The sequence below is a fragment of the Lygodium microphyllum genome, chromosome 19 (assembly GCF_053477565.2).
Source record: "Lygodium microphyllum isolate KBCC chromosome 19, Lygodium_microphyllum_v1.1.10, whole genome shotgun sequence".
Classification (NCBI taxonomy): Eukaryota; Viridiplantae; Streptophyta; class Polypodiopsida; order Schizaeales; family Lygodiaceae; genus Lygodium; species Lygodium microphyllum.
Genome location: NC_141153.1, coordinates 90372586 through 90395218, shown reverse-complemented (window position 1 = coordinate 90395218; position 22633 = coordinate 90372586). Strand labels below are relative to the sequence as shown.

The 22633-nt window shown below is 46.6% G+C and overlaps 1 protein-coding gene across 2 annotated transcripts in view; it reads left to right on the top strand.

Annotated features, from left to right (window-relative positions):
- The window catches only part of LOC148020139 (protein GAMETE EXPRESSED 2-like), a 303365-nt gene that overhangs the window by 208210 nt on the left and 72522 nt on the right, over nucleotides 1–22633 (top strand). For both annotated transcript variants that reach the window (XM_087700423.1, XM_087700424.1), the window contains exon 16: nucleotides 19398–19554. In XM_087700423.1, coding sequence (XP_087556549.1) covers nucleotides 19398–19554 — 157 coding nt within the window. The remainder of the gene's footprint in view (nucleotides 1–19397; nucleotides 19555–22633) is intronic.

The window sequence follows — 22633 nt, the reverse complement described above, 5'->3', positions numbered from 1 at the left end:
CCTCTTTGCAGGAATGAACTTCTCTATGTTTGTTCTTGTCATGCCTATGAGAAGTCCTACATCTGTGGAGGGTGACCTATGAAGAGCTTCCACTTATAGACCTCTTCTTCTCCATCTAAAGCACTTCCAATGATTCTTTTGCAGTTATCTCCCTCACAAGAAATTAAAACCAAGATCCTCACAACCTAGAGAAGGAAATATACAAGTAGTTACTCATTTGGAAACCACTTGGTACCCTCCTTGTGGTGAGATCCACTAGGAAGTGGAAGCTTTTCATATGTCACTGTCCATAGATTTAGGACTAATCATAGGCATGATGAGAGGATGAGGAAGAGAAGAGAAGCTTTCTACGGACATGGGACTCCGGCACTTTTTTCCATACTGCACCCCATATGGTGTGGCATTACAGCCCACCGGATTGGTTGTTCACACAACCATTGTATTGTGACATACTTAGTTACTCTTTACAAAGTTTCTTGTACTTTGTATTTTACCTTAGGTTTTTCACCAAGGTGTTATTAATAGAAATTTCTTTTCTTGGAAAAAGAAAAGAGAGCAGACATAGAGAAGGGGATTCCTACAAAAAGATATGAAACCATCTTGCTTGCAGTCTTCTTACACACAAGGAACCACTTGTGAATTTCAGTATTGCAAAAGATGAGACAATAGTTTAACCAACATTGAATATATAGAAGGATGCTCTAGGTAGAGGGTGAGGATTGCTGGACAACATTGGTGGACCACCACGATGATCTTAGAGAGACCATCGTAGAGATTTGGGGGGCTATACTATTCTCAATCACCGAGCAGCTAGAGATCAAGATGAGCATCTCTGCGAGATTAGCTCCTTGAAAATGCATGGACTTATTTTGGGGAGAACTGCAAAAGCATCATTGGAAGTGCTTTACAGGAAGAACGAGAATTCATGTTGAAGGACGCTGAATTGGAATATAGATATCATATGTGAATATCCTATAAGATGGAGATGGGAGACAGGGTTAGTTAAGATTTCTTTTTGTATGGGAGATAGGTGCTCCATAGCTTTGGGCTCTTGAGAGGTTGGAAAAGTGGCTGTAGGTTGTTGTACATCTCTACTAGATCCATAACCAAACCCCGTAGATATGAGAGAGAGAGAAAGATATATAGGTTTGCTGAAGTGTGAGGAGAGTGGTCACTAAGAGTATGAGTAGGCATTTGATGTCCCCTTTCCTAGAGAAGGAGCTTGTGCAAGTGCTTGTGGCCTTTCTTTCAGGTAGTACCTAGGAGATGAGCGGGCATGACCTTCCCCTTTTAATTATGGGGATCTATCATCTTCTTAGCACAAGGCTTATTGGAAAGTACCTGTGGAAAATGGATTTATCTAGTCCATCTTCTCCTGGACACTTGCCTGAGGACAGTGCCAAAAGTGTCTTCTCCAGTTCTTCCTTTGTTAAAAGGACTATCATATGTTATCAGTGACCACCCTCCTGGTGCTTTGCTGTATTGTACCTCTATCTTGCCTCTAGAGGAGCTTGTGCAATGGATCCATGAGCTCTTGAGTCCCTGAACACATTATGTAGAGTGTTTTGGCCCTGTGGTGCAGAAAGAGTTTCTACTGATCATGTCACCAGACTAAGTCTAGAAGGAAGTTCTCAAGTGAAACTTGTACTCTCATTTGGCTCCCTTCATGGCATCAATCTTTGCTCTGCCAATGTGCATACTTGTAGCCACCCATATGCACTATTGACATCTCTCCTTCTCCCTCTATAGTGCAACTTGTAATGCCCTAGCAGTGCTCTCCTTCTCTAGAAAGCCATGTCTTTTTCTCATGGCCTCCTTCCTAAATATGGAACTCACCTCCTGTAGGCTCTCATCCAAGACTCTTGCTGCCCATAGAGCCTCATAATGCAATGGGAAGGGAAGCATCCTCCTTGCTCAAGCTGCCCCCTACTAAGCAGATGTTGACCTATCATGATTTAACATGCCCGCTGACATGAATGAAGCAATTAATGTGCAACAATTACTAACACTTGCTTAAGCGGACTGCTTGCCTCTTTGTGACGCATTACCCCCATCACCCCAGCCACACTTGTGTCACACCCGACAGCTGGTTGTGCATTTTTTGCCACGCTTTCTATCACACCTGCCTATAGGCCAATAGGCCACCCCTACATGCCAGCCATTCATGCTTGCCTACCATGCCAATCACTCAAGGATGCTTTCAATCACACTTGACATATCTGTTTGCATGCCACTCCTGCACGCAGCCATTCAGGCTTGCCTGCCACACCATTGCCTCCCCCTTTTTTCCACTGCCTTTCCCACCTTGCTTAGTCATTGCATTCTTTCTCAGCCACCTTTCCCAACCATCATGGCATCTACTCCTCATGCCCCAGTAGCATTGTTAAAGTGATCACATCTACCCTTCCTTGTCACTCCTTCCCTCCTCATAAGAGATGCCACAAGACTAGTAATGCACAAAAAAGTCAACAACACAAGAACCCACATAAGTGTTAGAAGGAGAAAACTTGATTAATGAGATAGTAGTCAGCCCCTCTTCTACCCTCAGGGATTCCAATGTAGTCCCCCAGAGCTTCCACAGTGGATACTATCCTATAGATTAGGTTTGTTCTTGGTACAGAGCTTGATATTAGAGACACAGTGGCAGCCTTGAAGGTGCCATCTCTAGCATGCTGATTTGTTGGTGATAGGCCATTGATACATGCACTAAAAGACATGATACATGAGAGCAACTTCATTACAAAGGGTTCGTTTAGGGTGAATTTTGCACGCCAGAGGAATTTGTAGTGGCACTTGCCACTAGCTGCTTGGACTGTAGTTGCCTTCTTTAATAGATGGATTAAGGGGAAGTATTAGTCCAAACTCCGGCGCAGCTATCATAGTCCATTTTCCTGGCCTCAATGAATTCTTCTTGCCTCACACAGCCTAGATTGGCAGCCCAGATTAGCAGAGCTTTTGGATGTGATCTAGTGGGAGAAAGCCTTCCCAAATGTTGTGGCAAACGGATGCCCTCAGCACACATTAGTCAGCGATATGGCCCCTACTACATTGGGCGTCCTTCCTTCATCCATTAGAATTCCATCAATACATGGAGGTTTCATACCCCAAATAGCATACTACACTGGCCTTCTAGGGCAGGTCTTCACCTAGAGAATAGTGGACCACCTTACAGCATACTACCCGGAGATCCAACAAAGGAGACAGGCTATTAAGCCTCCCCTAGACTTCTTTTAGGATGGGGGGGAGGACCCATGCCTTGCAAGAGAAGTGAGAGGGATTGGCTAAGGAGATGAGCCACTAGATAGAGGAGATGATACAAAGAGACAGGGATGGAAGCAATAGTTTGAGAGATGATGGAGAGTTGTTAGGAATCCTAGGCTTGTTGCATACAAAGGTCCAATAGTGCCACTCTAGCCAACACATGAGATTGTGTGTTAGCCCCCCTCTAAGGCTAGAGGTGATAGAGGAGCAGCCCACTCAGTGGCATGTAGTGTAACTAGCAACCCTAGCATCTAGAGTGACAGCGACACCCCTGCCACATGGGATCAAGTAGCTAGCTCACGTCCCCCCAAGCCTCTCAAGGTAGTGACTGACATGCTCGGGCCATTGGAGATGACTCTCATAGCTGAGGCCTCCACTAAGTAGCTTGTTTCTTAGGTCCTTGATACTCAGCGGGAGGGAGAGAATTCTGTAGTGGAGAGGTGATACCAACTACTCATGAGCAGGAGGGAGGGAGCAAGGAAGAGTTTCGCACAACACAGATTCAGATGATTCCTTCAATTCCATCAAGCTTTCACCTCTTCATGAAGTTGCAGAGATTGCAAGGATGAGACAAGACAGTATACACTAGGCTGTAGAAGAGACAAGCATGGACCATAGAGACAGACACACTAGTCTGGGACACTAAGATGGTCTCTATGAGAATCCTCTCATGGAATATCCGAGGCTTTGATGGAAGATTGTTTTGCAAAGGACAAAGCCTCATGAGAGAGGATTTCCATAGACTAGTTGTTGGAGGATCATTAGACTTCCCTATCCTACACAAGCATCACCTCTCAAATGAGAGGATTTTCTAGCTCAATGGAAAATTGTTGCCAAGAAGGCATTTCACATATTGGGCACCTATTGTGGGAGCCTCAAAGATACAAGGAGGGGGTTTCCATTTGTGCTATGAGCATTGGCTTCATACAGGTCAGGATTTGGGCATCCTTGTGGTAGGGAGGGCACTATGGGCATCTAAGAAAGTAAAGGAGGTACTAATGGGCCCACGAGTTATATACCCCCCTAATAGTCAGAGGGGGAGAACTCAGAGTGAGGTGAGAGAATGCATAGAGATCGAAGCTCAATTGAGAGTACAATTGATAGTGAAGAAAGTGTGTGAGAGTGAAGACATGACTCCCAATGCAAAAATCTAAGAGTGTAATGTATAAGTGCAAAGTACTCTATTGATTGAAAGTAAAACCCGAATCTAAGGGTCTGTCAACGCGCTCAACCCCGTAACGTCACGCAAGCTACCCCCCCCGCCCCGTGTGATCGTCGCGTCCCGCCCGATCAGCAGCATTGCCAGCGCCACACCCTTTCGCCATCGCCAAGAACATCGCCACCCCCCCTCGTCATCCCCTGCGCCCCATCCCCCTCGCCTTCGCCAGCGCCTCATCGCTTGCTCCCTGCGCCACCGCGTGCGTCTTCCGCGCCGCGTGCGCCCGCCCTGCCCCCCTGCGCCCGCTCTGCCCCCTCTGCCTGCGCCCACTTGCCCTCCCCTTGCACCTGTCCCGCCCGTCCCAGCCGCGTTTCTTCCCCCCCTAGCCGCCGCCCCCACCCCCGCCTATCTTTTCCTCCCTCCGCCCCCCTGCCCCCCGCGTGCTGTCCTGCCTAGAGGCCTGGCCCTCTGTCAGACTGTCACACCACCGCCATCGAAAATAGAAATCTCCCCCCCCCCCCCCCCCCCCCCCCTTTGCCATCAACACCCCCTCCCTCTAGTTGCTCCCTCCCCCTGCAGCAACTCCCCCTCCAGTAGCACAACAGCGTGGTAGGTAGGTTCTTCCAGAAGGGATGCGCAATGGAAACCTATGGTCAGACGCCGGTGCACTCAGCGAGTGCCCCCCCAGTCAAACACCTTGCGTGTAGTCCTCTCTGAGGAGCAGCTCTTAGCCGTCCGAGCTAAGGAGCTGGAGCTAATGGGAACAACGATTTATGGTCAGGTAGTAGGACATTCCCCAGCCAGGGCCCAGCTTCGGGACTGGCTTCACTCCACACTGCGCATCGGCACAGCGCAGATCATGGAGGTGGTCCTATTGGGCCAAGGGATCTTCATGGTCCGGCTTAGCTCGGCAGACGCAGCTCGCGAGCTACTCGCCAGTTCACCATATGCGTCCACAAAGGGGGTCATATACATGGTCCCTTGGTATAGTGGCTTTACTGTGGAGGCATTTGCACTCCACAACAAGTTTCTTCGGCACCCGGTCACCCTTCTTTTCCCCGGCCTGGCAATTGAGTATCCCCAGTTGGTGGAAGACTTTGGACGGCTCTTCGGCACTGTCCTTCCCGTGTCTTTCGTGGATGCAGTGACAGCAGCATGAGTCCCAAAGGTACGGGTGGTAGTGAAAGAGGTCAAGAATATCCCACAGTTCCTAGAGATTGAGGCAGGCAAGCACTCCTTTAGGCAGCAGGTCATTGTGACTGGGCAACCAAGACAGTGCTTGCGCTGCCACGACTTTGGGAATCAGGCAGTAGTTTGTATGCGTTTCGGAGCCAAGGTGGCTTTGCCCACAGGTCCGCAGGTGGATGCTGATGGTTTTACACGGGTCCAGAGACGACAGAGTGGGAGACAGCAAGAGGGGGTGCAGCCACCTCCTTAGACCCAGCCTCGTCAGCAGGGTACTAGCGGGCGGGCGTCCCCCTCTCGGTAGAGCACTCCACAGCCACCCCCTATCCGTCCCACCCGATAGGACTGCAGCCCCCCATATACTCCACCCGCACCACAGACTACCTCGTCTAAGTTCCCACGGGCCCCTCACCCACCCTCCCCCACATCCGCCAGGCATCTCCATCCATCCCACCATCCCTCGATCCTCTTCCCCTCATCACCCACCCTACCGAGCACCCCCCCTGATCCGCACGCGTCAGGTGAGCCCCCCCAGACCCATCCCCCTCCTCCCACAGGGGGTGATGATCCACACACAGCTACCTCCTCCACACACCAACAGTCTTCCCCCTCCCACACAGCCACCGTCTCATCCGCCCCTGCCACTCGCCACACTTTCCCAAGATAGGCACAGCTGTTGCCACAAGAGTTCTTCCACAGTGGCCCATGGTCCTACCTGCGAGTTGCGGAGTGCGGAGAGTTTCCATTACCTTTAGAGGTGGGGATCTTCGTGGTTCGTAAGTCAAGGAGGGGCAAGGTCCACCTACTAGCACCACCGGAAGGACCAAACTATGCCTTTTTTTCAATCCTCTTACTCAGAGGAGTGGACAACTACACAGATTGAGGAGTTGAAGAGTCAGGTGGTGGAGCACATCTGCCAGTGGATGGGAGATAAAGGATTAGCATTGTTTGCACAACAGTGGCCAGGTTGCATGATGGACATTAACTGATGGGCTGGTGCCGAGGTCCCACACTTGAGCATTATCTTTTGAGCCCCTCCACAGTGGAGAGCCTCAAGGAACGTGATCGAGGGGCCCCCGGCACAGGCGGCCCGTTTCTACCAGTGTACAGAGTCTCAATTTTCAGCATGGCTGATAGATGCATTGAAAGTACCACCTGGAGCATCTTTCACCCCTATGGTCCGGCCGAGGGCCACCATGGGGACCTGGAGTTCACCATCCAGACCGGCGGCAAAGCGCACTTGCATGCCTCACAGTCTCTCCTCCTCATCAACAGCATCCACAGGGAACAGATGCTTGTTTGTTCAGTCACAGGTTTCCCCATGAGCTTACATCTTGCATCCTGGAATGTGAACAGTCTCTAGTATAGTGGGGCACGTGGCTCCAGGAAGTTGATTGTTCGGCAGGAGTAGCAGCCTGCCCTTGCCGGACGGATCGACATCTTGCTTCTACAAGAGCACAAGCTTACCCTCACCCAGGCTCAGCGGGTTGGGAAGGTACTTCTGGGAAGGTCGCACACTTACTGGGAGCACGCCATAGGTGCCCACGGCAGGAGTGGAGGCGTGTGCACCTCTATTGGCCCGAGTCTCACAACCTGTGTATGAGACCACGAGACGATAGTGGCAAGAAGGGTTCTGTGGATCAGAGTGGATATTGGGGACTCGTGTATTGGAGTCCTCAATGTCTATGCCCCTACGGAGGTTAGGGCACGCAGTAGGTTCTGGGTGGAGATTGCAGCTGGACTGCCAGAGGTGGACTCCTGGATTCTTGGAGGAGACTTCAACAACTTGGAGGCTTTGGAGGATCAGCAGGGCAGAGGCAGAAACTACCAAGGTATGGTTGGGGAGGAGCAGGAGGCATGGGAGGTCTTTTTGCTTGCAGTCAGAGTACGTGATGCCTGGAAAGACCCTGCCTTCTACTAGAGGGAGAGGTCGTTGGACTTCTTCTAGGGATACAAGCGGCTAGGTGAAGTCCTGCTGGAGCGGTTGGACAGGTTTTATGTGGGAGAGTGGGGAGGCTCTCGTGGAGGCCAGATTGAGCAGTTGGTAGGCACCACGTTATGCGATCGTTGCCCGGTTCTCCTGACACTTGACCCCCCAACACCCGCCCTAGATAAACGATATTGTCGGATCCCTGACTCAATCTATAGGAGGAAGGAGGTGACGAGACAGATAGAGCAAATTTGAACCAGGGAGTGGGACAGGAGGGACCGGATAGCAGAGGAGGTTGCAGAGGTCCTAGCCGAGTCAAGTAGAATCTGCTAAGAGGCAGCCATACAAGCCAAGGAGTAGTGTTGGGAGGAGGAGAGAGCACTCCGGCGGGACCTTGCAGCCACGCAGAGATTATTGCAAGAGGCACCAGGGGATCCTATCCTCCACGCACAAGAGATGCGCGCGTGTGCAGCCATTGCTGGCCTAGAGGACAGGCGCTCGGAGTTCTCTTTCTGCACCTCAGCAGCCTTTTGGGCGCGGAAGGGGGACATGATGTGCAGAGAGTTCTTCCAGGTGAACAAGCCCCGCACCGCGGGAGAGCAGATACGTAGCCTTCGGGATCAGTATGGGAGGGCCCGTTCTAGCCCCGATGAGGTGATGGAGATTGCCACTGACTATTACACGCGCCTGTTCCAGTAGGAGACAGCTTCAACTAAAGGACAGAGATGTTGACTGCAGGTATGGGATCACATCCCGTCCCTCGTCACACAGGAGATGGGACACTCCCTCCTAGCCCCCTTCACAGAGAAGGAACTAAAGGAGGCTTTCCAGACACACGATGGGCAGAAATGCCCAGGGAGGATGGCCTCTCTAAGGCCTTCTTCACTACCTACTAGGAAGTGGTGAAGGACCCCCTATTGAGGGCTTTCCAGGAGATCTTCACCTCAGGACATATGCCAGGGAGTCTCTCGATAGGCCTTATCAGTCTTCTCCCGAAAGGGGGAGACCGGTTGGAGCTTTCCCAGTGGGGGAGACGATCACTTTATTGTCAGTGGCCGATAAGGCATTGGCAAAGATGATTGGTAGGCGATTACGTCCCGTGCTTCTAGATATCATTCGTGACACACAAACAGGCTTTGTCCAAGATAGGAGCATCCTAGACAATGTATTCACCTTCTTTGAGGCGACAAAGTGGGCTCAACACAGTGGGTAGAGACTGGCAGTACTACTCTTGGACTTCGAGAAAGCTTATGACAGGGTGTACTGGGATTTCCTAGAGGGCACCATGGTGAAGTTGGGATTCCCCCACGCTTGGATTCGTGGGATCTCCGGCCTATACAGATCGGCCACCAGCAGGGTTCTCATAGGCAGAAGGCGAGGGGAGGAGTTTTGGCTGGAGAGATTGGTTCAACAGGGCTGCCCCTGGCCCCATACCTGTTCCTACTCTTCGCAGAGGCGATGTCTCACTTCCTCAGGTCACGAGTGAGCACATTACGCGGCCTCTGACTTCCAATGAGAGAGGAGATTGAGTTGTTAGACTCAGAGTACGCAGATGATACAGGCCTCTACATAGAGGACGATGAGTTGATGCTGGAGAGAATGAGGCTGGCTCTTGACGTGTTCTGCGTTTTGCAGCGGGAGCGAAAATCAACTGGCAAAAGTCGGTTGGTTTCCTCATAGACCCGGACTCCAACACGGAGTGGGGCGTCCACTTGGGATTTAGATGGGTGAGCAGAGGGTAGACCGTCCGATACCTAGGGTTCTAGGTGGGACTCGACATCACTCGTGCCCAGCAGTTTCTTCCTGTCCTTGATTCTATTCTGAGGAAACTGACCTACTGGAGCACGGTTCGCCTCTTACTAGCCGGTCGAGCCCTGGTGGTTAACCAAGTCCTCCTAGCGATGGCCTGGTACATTGCCTTGTGCTGGTGCTTCTCCTCATCATGTGTAGTGCAGCTTCGCCGCCTAGTGCAGAATTTCGTTTGGTCTGGGTCTGATGGCTCCAGGGATTGCAGGCCAAGGTGGCGTGGGCGACCATCATACGAGATAGATCAGAGGGAGGGCTTGGGATCATAGACCCAGAGTATCAGAGTATGGCCGTCTTGGCAAAGCTAGTTGTCCGCAGTCTCACACTAGGCGAGCAGACGTGGAAGGTCTTATTGCAACAGGGCCTTCAGGATTGCAAACGCAAGCTTGGCGGTGAGTGGAGGCCGTCCTTGAGATGGATCTTCACGTCAGCCCAGATCACCTTTCCTTCGCAGCCTACTCCGTGTGTGGCATGGCCTTCGTAAGGCCCTAATCCAAAGCCCCCCAAGTTGCGAGGAGAAAATAGACTATCAGCTGGTGATCCGGAACCTCCAGGTCAAAGACCGGGAAGGGGCACAGATAGGTGAGCGCCCCCACACACTGTGGGCTTGGTGGGAGGCCAGCTCGGCTCATACCATTAGAACATGGCGGGAGGTATACAGGATGGCGGACGAGGAGGTGTTGCAGCGAGTATCATGCTACTAGAGAGGAGTGGAGTTGAGGAGAAGAGAGATAGACGCAGCAATACCGCCGAAGTGGCTTCCTCCCTTGATACGAGAGCCGATAGAGCCTAGGGAGATATGGGCAACTAGGTTTTCACTAGCAGGCATCCCCCTTCAGGTGGCAGGTAGAGTGGGTGGCGCCCCGCAGGGGACTTTCTTCGCCGTTCAAGAAGGGGGACATCTGGCCCTTGACAGAGGGCAGTAGGATGAGGGGATTGCCACCCTTTCGTGGAGGAGGATTCGGGTTGTGGGTCTTCAGGGAAAGACATGGCCACTGGACCTCTATGTTTTCTGGAAGGAGCTCAAGGAGTGGCACCTTTGGATTTGGGAGGGCAAACCACTTGATGAGCTGGAGTGGGATCCAGGAGAGTGGCTATTGGCGGCCTCTGCGGTCGCCAAAATGCCACCTAGGTTCCTAGAGTACACTGCCAGGATTGGGAGACATGTACTGATGCAGAAGGATATGGACTGGGCGCCATCATGCAGCAGGCATTGGGCGGAGCACAGAATCACGGAGCCCTTTCGACGAACCTTCTGGTGCCGCCTATGGGATAGTTGGAGGCTGAGGAGGGTGTCGTACTTCTTATGGCTGGTGGCACATGAAGGTTTAGCGGTGGGAAGTTGGCTTGCTCAGATGTAGAAGGAGGGAGGCTGTAAGCGCTGCACCCAGCAGCCTTTGGAAACCCCAAAGCACTGTCTTTGGTCATGTGAGGCGGCGCAACTCGTGTGGAGAGGAGCATGCCGTATCCTTCGACGTATAGCACCCAGCCTTGGGTGTATCTCATGGGGAGCTTTCTGTTGGCAGGCAGTCAGCCAGGGACATCACCTTTTGTCAGGACACGATATTCATGATCGAGGCAGGGTCGTGCATAGTGGTCGGTCTAGAGGCTCTACCCATCCGCCAGGTACTAGATCCCATAGTAGACCGCTCAGAGATATGGGAGATCATAGGGAGTCTTACTGAATGGCATATATGGAAGACGCGGTGCCGGGAGGCTTTCAGCAGAGAGAGACTTTCAGCACATGCGACCTTTGCAGAGCTTTGGGCCTCCATCATCCACTCCCTCCGTGGCCGATGGAATCAGGTGCAGGGCGAGTCCAGGTCTCGTCAGTAGCTCCGTGGTCACTTCATGCGTACTTGGGGTGGCCAAGGTCTGTTTTTTGTGATGCAGGCAGGCAGCCCCATTTGGCGATATACCCCCCTCCCCCCCCACCCCAAATGGCTTCTTGCCCCCATCCCCCCTAGACCGCCCTGAGAGGCTTGTATACATGATGTATTGGTGACTTTGCATCAGCTCCTGCTAGTGTGATGAGCATGAGCACTCTATTGTAATCAGTTTATTTTTAGTAATATAATCAGCCACATTTTACTTGCAAAAAAAAAGTACTAAGTACAACCCTTAAACCTTAGGGTTGCTAATGTGTGTTCACATCCGAAAGGTGTAAAACACGATAAGTGCCCATAGGCACATAAAATGAAAGAGAATAAATCTAGGGGAAAAAACCTCTCGTAAGGAGAGTAAAAACTGCCCCAGTGTCCTAACGAGGATCATCCACGCTCCTCCGTGAGCGTAGGCGTGAGTCAAACCCAACAAACCCCCCTGGAGTAAAGAGATCAATATATAAGGATCATCCACCAAAGGAGATCAAATTTAAATTATTGCGGAATGCTTCAAATTTGTCACGAGGAAGAGCTTTGGTGAAGATGTTTGCCACATTACTAGTGGTAGGACAATAGACAAGGCCGATATCCTTGTTGAGAAATGTGCAATCACATCCACCATAGCCTCTTTGTATGGGACAAACAAGGCAAAGAAACAAACTGCAAATAAAGCCTTAGACTAGGTTATGTATGCACGGTTTATTAAAACCACGGTTGTTGAATACCATGGTCGCTTTTCACCTACCTTCACCTACCAATACCACCTACTGTAAGCCTATAAAAGGCACTCATCCCCACACTCATTCTATTAGTCATTATCAATCAATTGTACTTGCATTATGCTTGGATAATATTAGTTGTTCTTCCTTGTCAATGCTTCTGCCTCATTATGATTGTCTATTTGCTCATTAGTGATCCTCCATAGCATGCATTCTCAATATTTTAACATGGTCTCAAAGCGGGTTTTAAGTTAGTGAGTCATCAAGCCACAAATTGAGTCATGTCAGTTTGAATTTTTGGCTCCCTCCACTTTTCCTTGGATCTCTCACCTACCTCCATAGCTACCCACCTTCAGTGGAGGACTTGTTTCTCCCTATCCAAGCCAGGCCATTTCAGCTCGTGGCATCTTCTAGGCAAATACTCCCTAACTCAGGGCGCTCCTGCCCATCACATCAAAGCCCAACATTGTTGATTGTAGGGTCCAGCATTGCGCGTTTTCTCAGTCGTCGTCATTTTCTGCGCCCTCTGCCATTTGTACGATCGATTCCGCCTGCACACATCGCGATGCTGACGAGCATCATAGTGCTTTGATAGCCTGCTTCCTAAGCTTCATTTCTATCAAGAAAGTTTTGGAAATGATCAGGTATTCCATTCACAGGAAGGAAAAAACCAGGCTGCCCCCAGAAACCCTAATGCAGACTCCATAGCCATCAACCTCAAAGCTCAATTTTCTCTTCATTTTCCTATTTTCTTTGGCTCAGTATTGTCACTAACCCTCTGATCTACTACAACACTGATTTTTCCCAACCAAGTTACCACTTCGAATCAGTAAGAAGAAGAATCAACATTAAGTGTCAACTATATTTGTGTCTCTTAATACTAGTGTTGATTAACACTAATCCTTTTGTCCTTTGACACACTCAAATTCAACACTTCTGCTAGACTATTCTCAGTTCCTCTTTGTAACTCCAGCATCAAATCAAGGAGGGGAAGACTCAGACTTACAAGATCTTGAAGATTCCAATCTCAAGGGCATCATAGTCACTAAATCATCTAGTATCTCTTGATACTAATCATCTAGTGCTTCTTAGCACTTGCTCAACTGAAATCTGAAGTGTTTTGGAGCTGATTTGCTGCTAATCTTGCAATCTCAAAATGGGCAAGGATTCACTGACATCCCGATTCAATGATGTTGGATTCCATACATGGCAAACTAGGATCAAATTGATCCTAATGAAGAAAGGCTTGTGGTCAATCACAAGTGGTCAAGAGAAGAAACCAAGGGAAGTTGCACTTTCAGTTGTATGGGATAAAAATGATGATAAGGCTCGAGCTATTATCAAGCTCGAACTTGATGACAGCTACATTCATCATGTTGATGATTGTGAAACCTCTTACGCAACGTGGGATTGATTAGAAACCTTATTTGGAGCTCATTCCAAATCCTCAAAATATGGTTTACTAATTGAATTTTTTAGGCTGGACATGCAAAGTAACACCACACTTGCAACCCATTTGAATTATATGGAAAGCTTGTTGACACAACTTGCAGGGATCAACTTGAAGATGAATGAAGACATTTGCATTGGAGTGCTTCTCAAAAGTCTTCCACCTGAATTTGATAATGTGTCTACCACATTAATCAACATGCCGAAGTCGAAACTTGTGGACATCAAAGCCTCTCTCCCGAAAGAAGAAAAGAAGATCAAGAACAAAGGAGAAACAAGCATCCCAAGAGGAGATCCACGACTCCTCTATGTGAAAGGGAAGAAGAGCGTAGTCTATGACTTTTGTAAGAAACGTGGACATATTGAGAAATTCTGCTATGCTAAGAAAAAGTCTCAAAGAGCATATCTTGCTACAGTCAAAGAAGATGAAGACAACATTGAAGAAGAAGGAGAAGAAGAAACCCAAGATCAAAAGGATAAGACTCACCAGTCCCTCTTTTGTAGTTCATTTTCTGATGATAGACTTTTTTAAAGTTTAACATGTGGACTTGCCTTATGTTCCCACCATAAGCTCCTAAACTCCTCATGTCCTTTGCACACTACAGCCTATACACACTTAGTGAGGTCTTGTAATAGCCTCTAGCTTTGTATGGTTGTTTTTGTTTCTTCCATGTCTACACTTAGCAAGGTTCTACTCACTACAGCCTCTGTATACTCAGTGTCTTTTACGGTTGTGATTGAGGAGGGGTGTTGAGAAATGTGCAATCACATCCACCATAGCCTCTTTGTATGGGACAAACAAGGCAAAGAAACAAAGTGCAAATAAAGCCTTAGACTAGGTCATGTATGCACGGTTTATTAAAACCACGGTTGTTGAATACCATGGTCCCTTTTCACCTACCTTCACCTACCAATAACACCTACTATAAGCCTATAAAAGGCACTCATCCCCACACTCATTCTATTAGTCATTATCAATCAGTTGTACTTGCATTATGCTTGGATAATATTAATTGTTCTTCCTTGTCAATGCTTCTGCCTCATTATGATTGTCTATTTGCTCATAAGTGATCCTCCATAGCATGCATTCTCAGTATTTTAACAATCTCCTGCATGTAGCCTCTCTCTAACAAATTGATTGTGAATCTCCATGCGTTTCGTGTGTGCATGAAACAGTAAGTTCCATGCCACTGCAATGGCACTCTAAGTGTTAGTAAACAAAGGAGTAGGCTCCATGATAGGTATATCTAAATCAGATAACAAAATCACCAGCCTAATCCAAATCACTGTAAACATGATTGATGTAGTAGTCCCCCCTTGGCATAAAGCAAACCAAGAGTCCTAGTACCCTGCAAGTAACGAAAAACATGCTTCACAGCTTGCCAATGTGACAGACATCCAACTATTGGAGCATACGTATGGATATCAAAGAAATCACTGTCATCATGCAAGGACAGCTTGAGTCCAGGTTCCATTGGTGTACAAATTGGCTTGCAATCCTGTAAGCAAAATCTCTCAAGAAGTCTGCCAATGTATCTAGATTGTGACAATCCAATGCCTCTAGCATCATGAATGAACTGAATGCCCAAATAATAGTGCAAAGGCCCTAAGTCTGATATCTCAAAAGTTTGCTACAAACTTTGTTCGAATGTTGAATCTGATCAGCATGTGTCCTTGTAAGCAAAAGATCATCAACATAAAGACATATGACCAGCAAGGAACTCCCCTCTTTACATACGTAAAGTGTGGATTCTGATGAGTTGTTAATGAATCCTTGGCTGAGTAAAATGCATCAATTTTTGCATACCAAGCTCAAAGAGCTTGCTTCAAACCATACAAAGTCTTTTTCAGCTTTTTCGCCGTACATGCTGAAGTGTAAAGACAGAGCCATGCTGAAACTATAACTACACACTGCCAATACCTGCAATCTCAGATGCATAGTTGTCCCCAAGATGGACAACACCTTGTCGACCCCTTGTATAGGTGGAGAATCACTCACAATGAGGGGTGACATGGAAGGAAGCACCTGAATCGAGAATCCAGGTATGCATGTCATCATCTGTATCTGCAAGTAAAGCATGTGCACCAAAGTGTGAAGAGACAAAGAGTACGTCACTCCCACTATCACTGTCATAAGTGACTACATTCACCTCTTCAACTTGTACACTGCTCTTCTTAGGCTGATTGTTCTTCTTCTCTTCCTTGCTATCATCTGTCTTCTTACCGTTTCCTTTCTCTTTCTTTCATTTGTAGCAATCACGTTTAAAGTGACCCTTCTTGCCACAATGATGATATCCAACATCTTTGCCACATGATTTACTGCATCCCTTGCTATCATATTTGCCCTTTTGCTGTGATTTGCCCCTAGTATGCAAAGAACTGGAAGACTTATTGGATGCATTGTTCTGCCAATTCATTTCTTTCATGAGTAGAGCACTCTCTACATCAGCAGACAAAAGGATCACATTAGAATTGCTCATAGTAGTCTTGAATGTATCCCAACTCTCTGGTAGAGTGTAAAGCAAGAAAGTAGCCTTAAATTCCTCATCAATCATGAATTTCAAGGCAACCAGTTGGCTGAAAATGGAGTTAAAATCACTCAAGTGAGTAGACATTGTTGTACCCTCTTTCATACGTAAATCCAAAAGCTTTTTCAGCCAATACACTTTGCTTGCAGCACTCTTTTGTGCATACAGTTCTTCCAGTCTAGTCCATATAGCATATGCAGAATCCAAACCTTCAATGTTAAACAGCAAGGCATCAGAAATCGATAGCTTGATGGTTGAGCGTGCAAGCTCATTTAACTCATCCCAATCGTCCTGTTCCATATTTGCGGACTTTGCCCCTTGTGTTTTGATCAGTTTTGCCTGCTTCTTTTGCAACAGGATATTGTAGCACTGCTTTTGCCAAACTACAATGTTATGTGCTCCTTCAAGCTTCTTTATGTGCATCAGATTACTGCTATCATTACTGCTAACCATGATTTTCAGCCCAAATGTGACCAAAAAATCAGAAAATGCAAGCCCAAAACTGTCACCCAAGTGACCAAGGTACAAACAAGTACCAACCAGCAATAAATGACCACACAAAAGTATAGATTAAGGATGTGTAAATAAATTTTCGGAAGCACCAAACCATATGCTACAGCATTCCACAACTGATTACAGCTGTTCCAAGGGCATATACATCACGTTACATGAGAAATCCCAAATTTTAGCTGCAATTTCTGTTGTACATGTACGCATGGGCATAATATTTAACACGAACGGTCAAAAGCCCCAAAATTTTTGTGCTGCTGCACAGATTTTGCCCAAACTGCAAAAGCCCCAAATTGCACGGGGTCCAATGTGCATCAATGTCGAGAAATTGGGTAAATTTCCGCCCAATTTGTGCATGTATATGAAAAGCCCCAAATGTCGGGGACAAAATGCCACAAAATTCCTGCAATTTCTGGGATAAATATCACCAATTGCATCTAGCTCGCACCAAATCTGGACAAATTCCCAAATTTTCCAAGTCTTGCGTGCACTAATTTCAATGAAATTGAAAGAATTTCACTAAAATGTGAAAAGCCCCAAAATTCCCTGGCAAATGTGCACCGACTTTGCAATTTCTAAGTCAAATTGTCCAACTTTGCGTTGAGGTTCCCAAATTCCGGAAAAGCCCCAAATTTCTGGCTCAATTTTGCACAGATTTGAGATTTTGTGCTTGCGCATGCGAACCTTGGTTAGAGGGGGGGAATTTCAAAAGATTTTGAAGAGAAAAAAAAATTGATGATGGGTCCGTTGACCCGTCAGTCGTGCGCTGTGAGCCTCGCTGTGCTTCCAGTCCGTCGCATGCCTGCCGTCGCATGTCGTCAGTGCCCATTGGTCCCGCCCCGCTGGTCGTCAGTTGCTGCCCGAGGTGCCGGCTGCTGCCCCCATCACGCGCTGGACCCACATGCTGGTCGCCGACTACTGCTGGCATCATTAGTCTTCTACTCGACCTGCTCGCTTGGCGCCGCTGGTCCTCTACACGACTCCCTTCTGCTGGTCTTCTGCACGACCTATGCTTCGCATGTCGTTTGCACGTAACCCACTCTTCCTCACTTGTCGAGTGGACTTCTGTCAGTCTTGCGACGTGACACTCCTTGGAAATGCGAACCTTGTAACCTTGCTCTGATACCAGTTTGTAGTGACGGGTTAGGCATGAAGATCGAGACAGTCAGTAGTTACGTGCAGTGAGAGACAAAGAGAGTGAGAGAGAACAGAGCAGAGAGTGAGCACGTTATTAGGTACAATGACGAGTGTGTACCTTTAGGTTTTTAGACAGATATATATGTGTAAGTACAAGTGCTAAAGGTGTGTTCACACCCGAGCACATTTAAAGGCACGAGGGCCTTTATTCCCAACAGGATAAAAACAACTCCAATAGTTGCATGGTATTGTACAAACAGACAGGATGTCCTTGATTGACTTCTGGAGGAAATTTCGGGAAAGCTTCAAGCCAAGCAAGACTATCTTTCTTTGTTTCCTAGCATATTGGATTCTAATTTTTATCCAAATCTTGGAGAGAGACTATGTGATGGATATGTCCCAATAGATCTTGGTGTGGCTGCATCTAGTGGTTCAAATCTTAGTGTGTCCCAATAGATACAGGGCAGCTTGCAGACCATGAGGAGGGGAGATGCTTTTCTCAAATTCTGGGTTTTTGGCACCTTCTTTCACTGTTAGCCACATATGGTTTGGCACTAGAGATCTCCCCACTAGTTATCATTCAGTCTTTATAATAGACTACTTTGTTGTATATTTTCTGTTTTGGAAGTCTTTCACAGGGCTTTTTTGTGCATTTGTACTTTGCCTTGGAATAATTTGTCCCAAGGGTATTTGTTAATAGGATCATTCTTCTCTCTGAAGGAAAAGGGATTTTAATTTTTGCTAATACGTGCCTGGCTTGGCTTGTAGTGTCCTAGTTTCATGTTCAAGGTGTGGCACGACTGAGAAGATATAGGCACTGCATCTAGAACTGCCTCAGAACACAGAATGTCTGAAGGAGAGCTCTTAGGTTGGTCTTCTAGCTCACTCAAGAAGAAACAATAGTAACTTGGGGTGTAGTGGCTTGGAGTACAGGCAAATGATCTCTTTTCATGTCTCAAATCACCAGATCATCCACACATGGCTTCAACTATTTGGGGTTATATTGCAACATTGTCACAGATTAGAGCTCACTTTTGCTATTAGCCAGCAGCATGCCTCCACTTCCAAGGGTCTCACTCACAGAGATCATGCATACTCTTAGAGGCAGATGGGAGAGACTGTGTGGAAATACAAAGCATATGAGTAGGCAAGGTGCCTTCTTAGACATTTGGGATTTTGGCACCTTTTCATTTTAGGAATTCCCACATCCGTTTGGCATTATAGACTGCCAGATTACCTCTTTCTTTAAGCCTTTTGAACAATAGTAAGTGATAGCTATCAGCACTGCTGGTCATTCACCTATCAAGTGATTGAGAAGCAAAGTGTCATCAGAGCAAAAGGTACAAATTAAAGCAACCACATGGAAGAAAACTTGTAAATGTAAAGCCAAAAATAGGGAACTTTAACTTTTCTTACTTCCTCTGCATCATGTTAACATATGCTTTTCCTTTCAAAGAGAAGAAAAGTTCTATTAATGGTGCCTCAGTGCTATACACACAGTCGTGAAATTTTTCCTAGAACACAAGGCTGAAGCAAAGGCCTTATTTCCTTACCCCCTCAAAATCTAGCTGAAATCATGGCATGATTTCATTGTTTAGTTTTTTGCTGTTTCCGACCCTTTGCAGATCAGATTGTGGTTATAACTTCAGTGCTTAATCAATTTTCGACTTGCTCTCATAGCTTCACCTCATGAGGTTGTAACAAAAGAAATCTTGGAACCTTAAAAACATTCAATAAGGAAATCACAATAAAGGGCTACAAACTATTACAGTTGATTATTGTGAGCTTTCATTAATAATCCATAACCAGCAAAGTACATCTCTTTTGTAGGGTAGTGTCAATGGTGCTGTTATCACAGTCACTGTTAATGACTTGGGCTACCAAGGTGGTGATAGTGCATGCTCAAGCGATGGCATATACCCACTATCCACTCAGATGGACATGACACTTGTGTTTGAAAAGCCAATACCATCACAACACATGCATGGTGAGATCCTATGGACCTTTTGTTTGCTAATCTCACTTTATCTAGGTAACAAAATTTCTCAATTAAATGACAAATTAGTCTTTATACATTACCAACAGGATCTTATAAAATACTAAGCATGCAAATTTATCCTACATTTTGTCACCTGAAGAACTTGTGACATACCTTTTTCACTGTTAACAAATTATCTGTTGTTTTGCTGCCGGGTTGCATTTGGGATTTTTCATTTTATTTATACTAATAATCAACCCAAGTACTAATATTCTTTGGATCAGTTCTTTCTGGAGCAATTTTGTATTTCCATGACAGTCAGGCCAAGTTTTACCACTCATGGTTGGCTTGTATATTTTGCGGTTGAACTTAACTAGATTGTGAAACAATGTTCTGTTCAGTTTCTTCACTGCAATCCCTCCAAACTCATGCCAGTTCCTGGCATATTGCAAAAGGAGAAAAAAAACATTCATAGATTTTGCTCTAATGGTTCTTTAATTAAAATCTCTAATGGTTCTTTAATTAAAATCGCACACCAAAATATGAACTATGTGACTGTAGACAGACCATGTGTAAGCAAGGCATGGATCACAATTGCGAAGAAAAGGATCCAACATCACTGGCAAAACAAGTTGTTGAAATAGTCTTTGATACAAACACCATATAAAAACCATCCTTCATATGGATTATCTCTTCAAAACATATCCTTGAAAAGGTTTCACTAAGATGACAAGGGAAGCAATATAAGGCAGGCTGCAACATACTTTCTTTTGGATCTTGAAGGGTTTACAAAAGAAATCTTCTTGCTTTTTAGATCTTTTTTTCCAAGGAAACAAGTTCTATTAATAACACTTTGAAGAAAATCCATGAGATAAAAGACCAAGTGCAAAAGAGGGCATGTAGGGACTACTAAGTGCATAAATACAATGGTTGAGTGAACAACCAATCTGGTGAGCTATAATGCCAAAGCAATCTGGTTAACATGATCCATGTAAGGTGGAAGAGACCATCCAATGAAAAGCCTTTGGCCAGTAGGTTATTATGATTTAGCTGGATTTTGAAATGGCTTTTGATGATGTTAGTTGATCCTTTACTTGATAGTTGATATCTAGCATGGGTTTGGGTCCTCACATGACATCTCTCATTGATACCATTGATCGTGATGCAGTGGCTTGCATAGGGTTAAATGAGGGGTGACTCAAGATATTGTACTGCCTTGTTCCCTTTGTCAAGGATGTCCCCTTAGTTCCGTACTATTTGCACTAGTGACTCATCCAATACTCTCCCCACTAGTTAAGTTGGTTGCTGATGGTGAAATAATTGAATTAACTCTTCTCAGTGGAGATCAACTTTTGAGTTACTCTTTCACAAAATTTATGTTTCTAGAGGCTAAGAGGGCTAATTTTATGCTCTCCCGAAAAATGTGAGTACAAAGACCGACGATTAGTACACTTTGCTTTGAAGAGTGACCAACGACAGGCCACCATATGGGTTTGTACATCCAAAATTGCCCCAACACCCATGCTTTTTAGGATGCACACCTGGCTCCAAGAAATCCAAGAGATACATGCATGCAAAGAGTCTTTTTTTCACAACATAAAACAAATATGTTTGGTAAGAGCATTCAAAGAAGTTGTGTTCCAAGGAAAAAGTTGTAAAAAGTAGGTAAGTGTGGGCAGCATGGCGCTACTTTGAGGCGTACATGAAAGGGCCAAGCTTGTGTTTTCCAATAGATAAACTTTTGCCTCCATCTTTCGGGAGATCCATTCTGGCAAGTATTTTGATTGAACATCAACACCCAAAGGATATCCCAAGTCTCTAACAACCTTGCCATGGGGCACCACCACCCCCTACCATCCCAAGGACTGGATGTCAGATTTAGCGCAGCTGATGAGGGATGATTTTGCAGCATTAACATAGAGACAAAAAGCATGCCCAAACAATGTCCAAACATCCAATGCCTTATGAAGATTGTCCTTCTCTACATGCAAGATCATGAGGGTGTTGTGTGCTAGCGACTGTGCAACAAAGTACTATCCAAAAGGAAGAGATATGTTGAAAAAGAGAGAAAATGATGATGCCCGGCAAAGGCTCTTGTATCCCACATGCATAGTGAGGAGAGTGGAGAAAGGTCAGAGACTATATAATAATGTACTTGGTTCACTTTTCACTGAAATGTCATAGTACTTTTGTCCTTCAATCAAGTGTTTGTGTCATTGTCTTACACACAGAATTGTGTTTATGAGTCCAAGTCTCAATCTTGGAACCTAATTCACTTATATGACAGTTGGTCTTGTCTATGTCTATGTCTACATCTTCCATCCTCCATTTTTTTTGTAAATAAAATGTGGCTAATTATATTACTCAAAAGGCTAATTACAACAAAGTGCACATGCTCAACAAACTACTTGGAGCTTATGCAAATCACAAATCCATCATGTATACAAGCCTCTCAAGGGGATCTAGGGGAGATGGGGGCAAGAAGCCATGGAGAGAGGGTGTATCGCTATCTAGGGCTGCTCGCATGCATCGTGAAGGACAAGTCATGGCCACCCCGAGCAGAAAGTGAAGATGGAGCTCCTGACGAGCTCGAGACTCGCCCTGCACTAGGTCCCAACGGCCGCAGAGAGAGTGGATGATGGAGGTCCAAAGCTCGGCCAAAGTTGCATATACTGAAAGGCACTCCCCGCCAAAAACCACTTGACAGCGTGCCTTCTAAATGTGCCATCTTGTAAGACTCCCTATGATCTCCCATAACTCTGAGCCCTCTGCTGTGGAATCCAATACGTAGCGGTTGGGTAGAGCCTCCAAGCTGACCACTGCACAAGACCCAACCTCGATGAGAAAAATAGTGTTCTGTATCCCGGCCTCATACAAAAGGTGTTGGCCCTAGCTAATCGCCTACCAGCAAAAAGTCCCCCCATGAGATACATCCAAGGCTGGGTGCCACTCATCAGAGAATATGGCAAGCTCCTCTCCACACAAGTTGTGCGGCCTCACAAGACCAAAGGCAGTGCTTTGGAGTTTCCAAGTGCTGGTGTGGGCAGCGCTTGCAACCTCCATCTTGCTGCATCTAAGCCAACCAAAA